This window comes from Coptis chinensis, chromosome 2 (assembly GCF_015680905.1).
Source record: "Coptis chinensis isolate HL-2020 chromosome 2, ASM1568090v1, whole genome shotgun sequence".
Lineage (NCBI taxonomy): Eukaryota > Viridiplantae > Streptophyta > Magnoliopsida > Ranunculales > Ranunculaceae > Coptis > Coptis chinensis.
In genome coordinates, this window is record NC_141457.1 from 32,661,870 (window position 1) to 32,671,435 (window position 9,566).

General features: G+C 36.2%; 1 protein-coding gene across 1 annotated transcript; it reads left to right on the top strand.

Moving 5' to 3' along the window:
* The first annotated feature begins 1,444 nt into the window (after nt 1–1,444).
* Nucleotides 1,445–2,053, top strand: LOC147515828 (uncharacterized). Its single transcript, XM_086593063.1, has one exon. The coding sequence runs from the start codon at nt 1,445–1,447 to the stop codon at nt 2,051–2,053; it is 609 nt and encodes a 202-aa protein (XP_086449189.1).
* Nucleotides 2,054–9,566: the final 7,513 nt, after the last annotated feature.

Below are 9,566 nucleotides of genomic sequence, written 5' to 3' on the forward strand. Positions count from 1 at the left end.
TTATTTATTGATATGTTTTAAACTTTGGTTTATTGTCGTCAGTGTTAGTTTGTTTCTAAGTCGTCTTGGGTTTGTTTTTACGTAGTAGTGTATAGAGTTTTTTAAGGTTTCCATAGTTGTGTTTACTATTTTCATGTTGATTTTGTTCTTGTTGCATGGAGTGAGGAAGTATGTAACGGGTGAGGTGAAATTGAGAGTGTTTGATGTGTATATTTCCTTAGAAGGATTCATGTGTCTTGTGGAAGGTTTGTCTAAGCGCATGAAATTAAGTTTTTGTGTGATGTACTTGATGAACAAGTCCCTTTGTATATCGATGAAAATACTAACTACTTGAATATGATTCAGAAGCAGAAGAAGACAACTGTGCAGTCATTGTGGTAAGCTTGGATTGCCTTTTCAGCCGCGGTCCCGCCAGGTTTTAGCAATGAAAACAATTTGGATGCCACCATCAACTACACTTACATGTACTGTCAGCAAGTTAGGTTTTTTTGGAAATCCTACTTCCACTTCATAGATCACCTTATGGAGTTTTGGAAGTACGTTTCACTGTATCAGTTTGGGAATGAATCGATGTAATGGTATTTTGTGGTTTGTGAAGAGGTCAGTTCAGTGTGCTTGAGTGTCAGCACAGTAACTTTTAATGTTCATATGTTTTGTTTGTGACTATATCAGGGGTACTCTTATATTAGTGTTGTTGTTTATAAGGAGATAAATGAGAGAGAAATTTGTATGGAAATTCAATAAGAAAATATGTATTTAGCATTCACAAAACTGGGTTGGACGTGCCATTCTAAACTGAGGTAACTGCTAACCTATAATTTATGATACACAACAACTGAAGCCATAAACAAGAACACAATTAAGACTATTAGGTTGACTTTAATATACACCATAACTTATGTACAAAATAGTGTTATCTAATAACAAGTGTGAAATAAAAGTTAACTTTGGACCCCAAGCAGTACAAGAGCTTTCACTACTTCCTCAACTTACTCTGTACTGAAAAGAGTGCGAAGTAAGGTAAAATGGTTTAAGATTGTGTGGGGGAAATACATTGTACCGAAGCACTCCTTTACCACTTGGCAGCTATTTTCGGGTACTCTCCCAACTCAGAACAGGTTAAGGGCAAAGAGGGTGATAGCGCAATCAAAGTGTTGCTTGTGTGGGGTTCACGAAGAGAGTTCAGCTCATCTCTTCTTTGATTGTCCATTCTTAAAACTGGTCTGGCAGAATTTCAAGATAGCCATGGGGCTGCCAGAGATGGTTTTGGTACTACTTGATGAGACTATGCAGAGCGAACACCTTAGCTTCTGAAGCGATAAGAGTTTTTACCTGTGCGGCAGTCCAAACCATTTGGAATGAGCGGAACTGGAGGTTGAAGAAAGATAGATTTCGGTCAGCAGATGTGGTGAGCTAGAAAGTCTTGAGCAGTATGAAGATTTATATGGGTAAAATGTTGGAGCAGGTAAAAGAGGAGGAGGCTGCGAAAGTGCTACTAGCGAGACTGGGAATAGGAGTTACGCTAAAGCAAAGAGAGGAGATATGGGTAAAATGGAGTGAACCACCTGATAGGTTAGTAGTTCTGAATTCAGATGGATCGGTACAAAAAGGAAGGGCCAGCTATGGTGGAGCGGTAAGAGATAGGAATGGAGATACTCTAATGGCGTATAATGGTAGCTCAATGAGAATGTCAGTTCTGTACCAGGAGCTGTTGGGAGTAGAAAAAGGGCTAGAAGGCGTGGCAAATATGAGGATTAGCAAAATTCAAGTGCAGTCGGATTCTCTGAGGGCGATACGGATTTTGGTGAAGGAGGAAGAGGTGCCATGGCACTGCCGAAACATAGCTGCTCATATACAAGTTGAGATTTTGAAGTTCGAGATAGTAACTTTTAAGCATGTATTTCGCGAGGGTAACCAAGTAGCAGATTATCTATCTAAGCTAAGTAGGCAATTTTGTAATGAGTGTGTGTACTTTATTCCACCGCTGGATCACAAACTTAATGATTTGATCCCAGCGGATAAGGAAGGAAAGATGTATCTGCGAGTATCTTAGTCCCATAAATAAAGGTTGGGGAGCCCAAAACCCCTAGTTATTTCAAAAAAAAAAAAAAAAAAAAAACTTTGATAAGTTTATCCAATATCAAGTAAAGCAAAAGTGTAGCATTTAATAACACATACTGAAGTTGAGAAGTAGTAACTAGCATCTTAGTACCATATTTCACCATTGTTCCCACCCAACTCAGTTACAACTTGACCATTGTTCAATATTTAAAAAGTTTTCTTATACAAATAGCCAAAATGTTTCAAAATTGTTGATGGTTAGTACCTCGGAATATGTCTGTACATAGATAAACTGGTGAGATGAAGAATCTAGTTTGGGCGGGAAAAATCTTTGCCACGTGTTAGGTACGATACGATAGCATTAATTATTTGTCGAACAGTTGAAGAAATGATGGTTTTTTAACTTTTAACTAGCACGTGTTGGTAGTAATATGCATGCGTGTGCTATAAGGACTGTTTAATGTTCATTTTCAGACCAAAAAAACCGCCCAAATTGAAACCCTTGAAGCGCTAATTTTCCGACCATTTCTAATCTTTCAAATATGAGAAAGCTTAATTTGACTTGTCGCATGTCACTCGATAAAATGCATAAATTATTCAAGACATTCACTACTGTAGAGAAGGAAGATTTTGAGAAGTTTTACTTCGGGAAGTTCTTAAGCATTAACAAGAGAATGTACACCACCACTACGCTAGTTTGTGCTGTAGTGGGACACCAAGTGGGTAAACTTTGCTACCGAATCGGTAAGAAGGATTTGGTGTTTACAAAAAGTGATGTTGCTCTTATAATGGGTCTTAGTGTGAAGGCGGTTTCTAATTCATTCTACACGACAGACGTGAAAATCCCATCCCAATTTCGTGCAAGGTTTTAAAAATTAAAGGAACCACAGTTTCTGAAACAAAAATATTGGAAGCTAGAAAGTTGGAAAAATCAAGTGTTGGTGAAGAAAGTCAGAATGAGGTGTTTATTGATAAAAGCTCAAAACTGTAGTTTTAATCCCTTAACAATATTACTTTTAGACCAATTATGTGATTAATAAGTAAGAGTTAGTATTGTTATCGTGTTCTTATGTATTTCAGGCATTGGAGTCGAATATGTGCAGAAATACGTCCCTTTTGCAAGATAAAGGAGCAAAGGTTGGTTGCTAAGAAGTTCTATGATTAAAGGCCAAGATTCAAGGAGAAAATGCCTTTTTAAATCCCAATCAAAGCTGAAAAGTCAAAGTCAACGCGGGCAGAAATAGCGCACAAAAGTCAGTAGAACTTCTGAAGGCCGTATCTTTGGACTCAGACCTCGGAATTGGGCCTACCTTATGTCAAAACGACCGGCTCGGAACGAGATTTCTAATAATTCAAGTCTTGACCCAATCAGAGGAGCAAAAGTGGATGAAAAGGCTGTTGAAGTCATTTCCAACTGAAAACCCCTTTGTAGACTGAAGTAATGAGGTTTTGGGCTTGATTTTCCAGCCTAAAACATGGCTCCTCAGCCCATGCACGAAATTGTGGATCTAGTCTCTTCTACATAAAGAGACTAAGACTTAGCTCTTAAGTGACTTAGTTTTTACTTGGCAATTATCCAAATACTTAGTTTTTTATCTAGTTAGTTATCAGTAAAATTAGTTTTTAGAATAAGAATTTAGTTTTTTTATAATCAAATAATTAGTTTATATTTCAAGTTTTAGTTCCTAATTCAATATTTAATTCATAGATTTAGTTTGTCTTAAATTGATAATTAGTTATTCATAATCTTAGTTCTAAATTAGTTTTAAATTCAGTTTTAATTCATTTTGAATCATTATCCTCTTGTTCAATTAGATTAATAATGTTTAATACTTATTCAATAATGACTTATTCTATTTGTTCTTGTGTTAGAAATGATAGTGTAATGATTCAAGGCTAAAACCTCCATTAGAGGGGTTTGAGAAAACCTTGATGAAACTTGATTTCGATTAGCATAGAAATGGTCGTAGTAATCTATTCCATTCTAGAAAGTAATTACTTCTCCATGAGAATGGATTTGATTGCTACACATGCTGATTGTTAGTTGGTAGAGATTACCATGAACAATTAGGGATTAGATAGACCCAATTGTTATGCGAAAACATAGCAATTTGGATTACGACAATTCTTCGTTACTTTATTAAGTCGAATTAAGGTGGAATCAAATTCCCCTAATTCATTCTCATATCATCAATTTAGTATTGAATTGTCATTATTTCATTTATCGCATCTTGATTAGTTGATTTACCATCGTAGTTAATTTCAATTCCATTACTCTCACGACTTTGTTAGCTTACACGAACTAGGAAACTTTACATCTAAATGAGCTAGGAGTGGAACGAATTCTCTGCTCCAATTATATTGAACGATAACGAGAGTAGATAACTTTGATATATAAGCAAGAAAATAATTCTAGTTTACTTACATTTGAGTTTAAACACTTATTCGTAGGTAAATTAGCATTTTACATTATATCAAATGGCGCCGCTGCCATCTTAGTTGTGTTTAGTTACATTTCCATTAGTAGTGTTAATCCTACCAAAGTCCTATTAAACCCACCCACCCTTGTTTGGTTCTACCTGTGGTTGTTTGCTTTAGAACTGATTTTTTTGAAAAAATACACTGAGCGCGCCCCGTGCCTCTTCGGCCTATTTTCCGAGGGTGCCCCGCACTAAAGTGCCTGGACATCGTCCAAGGCAAGAGCGCACCCCGCGCCCATCCAAGGCAAATTCAGAGTGCATCCCGTGCTGAAGTGCCTGGACATCAAGTCATGCAAGAGCGCACCCTGCGATCTTTCAAGGAAATTTTAGAGCACACCCCACGCTAAAGTGTCTGGCCTTCGAGTCAGGCAAGAGCACGACCCGCGCCTTTGAAAGGCAAAATCTGAGCGCACCACGCACCCTCTTCTGAGCAGCCCAATTTTCACAAGTTAGTCCAAATTTCCATTTCTTCAAGTTATTTAGTGTTTCTAACTTGTTAATTACACTTAGCTCGCGTATACAAGAAGTTATTCATAAGCGAAGCAAGGAGGCATTCAAGTACTTCTTTCTTCCACTCCTCGCATCTCCTATTAGAGGATTTATACTAGCATATCACGATTGTTTTGACTGTTGTCGTGTTTCTTTAATATTGGACTTAGTCTTGTATGAGATTAAGGTCGGATAGAGAAAAAATGACTAACTTAATTTATCGTGAACGTCGACACACACACCTATCTAGTATACCACACACTACACCTGAAATAATGGCTGAAGAAAGAGAGAATCCTCTCTCTTACTTTTACAAAGCCCTGAACGATAGCCTGAAATCTTGCATCATTCTTGCAGACCCAGTGGGGGATTTCCGAATCCCCCCCAATATATTTAATTTGTTAACAATTTTTCATGGGTTAAACCATGAAAAACCTTATCAGCATATGCGTAGGATTGAACAAGTTCTTACCACATTCCATCATCCTACGATTGGTGCGGAACAAATTAAACTGAGGGTGTTTTCTTTCACCCTAGCTAATAAGGCGGCGTCTTGGTTAACTGCCCAAGCGCCTAATTCTATGGACTCTTGGGCCAAACTTGTTCAATTGTTTATGGAACATTTTTACCCACCATTGAAGATAGATGAAATGCTTTCCAAGATTTATTTTTTGCGCCAGAATCCTCATGAATCCTTTTTAGAGGCTTGGAATCGCTTCACTGACCTTCTTATAGAGTGTCCACATCATAACCTTACGAAAGACACGTTAGTTCGTGCCTTTTTCCAGGGACTGTTACACCACCATAAAGAGGTCCTTGATATAATGAATGGGGGCAGTTTCCTCAATAAATGAGTGATAAAGCCAAATTTACGTTATCTAACTATCTATGCGTAAACACAAATAATCAATCACATAAATAAGTGATTAAATCAATATTCCTACTCTCAATTCTTTATACAATATAGAGAGTCAGGATTCGTTCCACTCTTAATCTATCAAGACTAAACGAATTCAATTAATCAAACATAAGAAAACAATAGTGAGAGCAATGAGAGTAATGTTGTGATTTATTTAAACTAAAACTAATTATAAATTATTTAAACTAACAATGCAATAAACTAATTATAACTTAAACTAATTTAAACTAAACAATTAAAAAGTGAATTTAATAAATTAGAAGAACATAGAGGAAGGATTAATCCATCTATGTGAAGCTATGATTATTCTAACTAGTTTCTCATGTTTTAATCTTAACCTTTATTAATCTACACAAGGTAAAATAACAAAAGCCACAATTTATTATTGATCCCTAACCAATCCTAAAAATCTTTGTACTAAGATATGATTAGCATAAGAGAAATTCTCCTCCACAAATCTCTTTGTGGAGTTTCCTTTCTCTAGTTCAACTTCTATAATCTCTATCTCTAGACAACTATAAAACTTGAACTTGAAGCACATAAGACAATAAGAAAACTAAAGAAGAACAATCATAACCCTCACATATACTTCATAAAACTCCTCTAATGGAGTTTTTAGCCTAATTTTATTGGGTTCATTAACAATAAACAATAATAATAAGACATAATTAAATTAAACTAAACTTGATTAAAATAACTTGAATTCGAATTTGAAGATTGAAATATAAACTAAGTATTTTATTCTAAGATTCAAAACTTGTTCTAACAACTACTAGAATTTACAACTAACTAGATTAATCTATATAAACTAATTTAATGAATTAAAACTAACTATTTGATCTAGACTAAGTAAAGCTAAGTAAAAAAACTAACTATTGGATTATTGACTAACTAAAAACTAAATAAATTAAGAGCTAAGTCTTTCTCTCATCAAATAGAGGAGACAAGATCCACAAATTCGGGCATGGGCTGAGGAGCCATGTTTTGGGCCGGAAAATCGAGCCCAAACCCCCTCGATCTTGATCCACAAAGGGCTTTTCAATTTGGATTAGACTTCAATGACCTTTTAGTCCCACTTACGCTCCTCGATTAGGTCAATGTTAGGACCATTGGAAAGATATTATTGATTCAGTTGTTTTGACGTAAGGTAGGCCCAATTCCAAGGTCTGCGTCCAAAGATACGACTTTCGGAAGTTTAACTGACTTTTGTGCGCTATTTCTACCCGCGTTGACTTTGACTTTTCAGCTTTGACCGGGCTTTACAAAGGCTTTTTCTCCTTGAATCTTGGCTTTTAATCATAGAACTTCCTAGCAACCAACCTTAGGGACGCATTTCTGCATGTCTTCAACTCCAATGCCTGAAATACATAAGAACACGATAACAGTACTAACTCTTACTTATTAATCACGTAATTGGTCTAAAAGTAATATTGTTAAGGGGTTAAAACTACAGTTTTGGGCTCTTATCAAAGCACCCCCAAATAGCATTTTGCTTGTCAAGCAAATATGAGAAATTATAATAAGTGACCAAAAAATGGAGTTCTAACTAATCTCGTTTCGCCGAGTGCGATTGCATTGACCATATGTAACAATGCCTTAAACCACTAGGAATTCCCTAGTGGTCGACTCATAGCCTCGTGAGAGTTTTCCAGTGAAGGTACTCACAAACTTCATCTATACTACAACGACTAAGAAATAAAAGTAATTTTTTCCTAATTTTATCTCAGAATCTATACATCTCACTAGTATTTAAACAAGGATGATCATTCTAAAACTTAAACTACTACATGCATAATAATCAAATCATCTTAAGATAAACAACTATACAATGAACTATGATATAAAATGCAATGGCAGGTCCGTTTCTGAAACTTTTGGGTAGTGTGCCTAAGTAGATTCTCACAAGGAATGTGCCAAAACACATAACACTCTGATTTTTCCACTCAAGTTTGCTAACTCCAGTGTGTAGTGGGCACACAGTTCCTCACAATCTCAATGACAATCCAAGGAAACCGAGGTCAATGAAACACATCTACCACTTACTATCACACCAACTTATTCCTAATTGAGCTAGAGGTCTTTATTAGGTGATACGGGGCATAGGTATTGGTTAAAGAAGGAAGAAAATGGATATTCAAAAAGACAAGTCTGAGAAAATAGGGTCTTCATATTATGTATCTAGAGAAAACCTTGTTCTTTTGCTTCTACACTTTGTTTCCATCTTTAGCCTTTTTATTTTAGCTTTTTTACTCCTTTTATTATATTTTTGGAGTTTTTATTTTATTTTTATTTTTATTTTTATATTTCTTTTCTTTTCTTTTCTTTGGATGGAAACTTCTTTTCTTTTTCTTTTCTGAATCAACTAACTAATTTTTGTTTACACAGGTTTTTCTCTTCTCTTTTCTTCACTCATCCTATTTCTCATACTTATCCAGATAGGTAGGCTGATTTTATTTTTTTTTATTTTGTTTAATTGGGTGAAGGATTTGTGGTTTGTGAAAAGGCTAATGAAAGGCTCAATGAGGCGACTAGCAGATAATAAATTTCATATAGGTGTGAATTTCTGACTATATCAATCCAAAGAGGGCCTAAATTCTCGCTTAGGATATGGTGTGGTGATCAAGCAAGTGGATGTGTGATTTCTCTACTCATATTTGACTTCTCCCTTGTGTCATCACTCAGATATTTCAATCTTATGAGGCTTTTAGGCTAGATGCTTGATAAGCGCATAAATGTTATATATTTATGCTCAATTTTATATTAGTTAGTTCATTTAATTTATTCGTTTGATTTAGTTAGTGTATTTTTTGTGATATTACAGGAATTGGACTTAACATGATTAAAAGTGTGGAAACTGTCGAGATTCGGGATGTCAGTGTATTAGTCCCCTTGGTGTGGTTGGCCTGGCAGGGTTGTGCAGTTCAGTGGAGCTGCCCAACACAGTATTGGTGAACTACTGGGTTATTATTTACCTTTAGTTGGGCTTGTGAATATTGGGCTAAGGAAAGAAAAGAGGATATAAAAGAATAACAGGAAGTAGAATGCACCAATGAAAAATATAGAATTGTTTGTGGTCTGACAAGAAATTAATGTGATGGTTTGGGAGAATGCGGGAACTGGTGAGCTGGTTAGAAGTTTATTAGTGGGCGTTTATTAGTGGGCACGTGACTATCAAAGTAAGGAATGGATCTGTTTGTCGAAATATTGGCCAAAGTTAAGTTTAGTCCCATTAGCTAAAAACCGGATCCAAGTGCTGAACACCAATGCCCGTTCCCACTGTAGCTCCTAGCTACCAGACCACTGGATCAAAACAGTTTTCTTCTCCACTTCAGTTCGCACGAACAGAACCCCAAAACCCCATCTACTTCCCTTGCAAAAACCAGCACCCAAATAAAGCTTGTTTGCTTTTCACTTGTTCCAGTGATCACCATTCTATACCCAAGCCCGCACCACCTGATCAAAGTCAAGCCCACTATGTTTTCATAGCTGGAATACTCACGAATAGAAACAAAAACAGAATCGAGCCAAATCCGCAACTCCGATTTCCAAATGGAATCGAATTGGGAACTCTCGCGACAAAATTAGAAACCGAGAGTTTCATTCCAAAGGAGAAACCG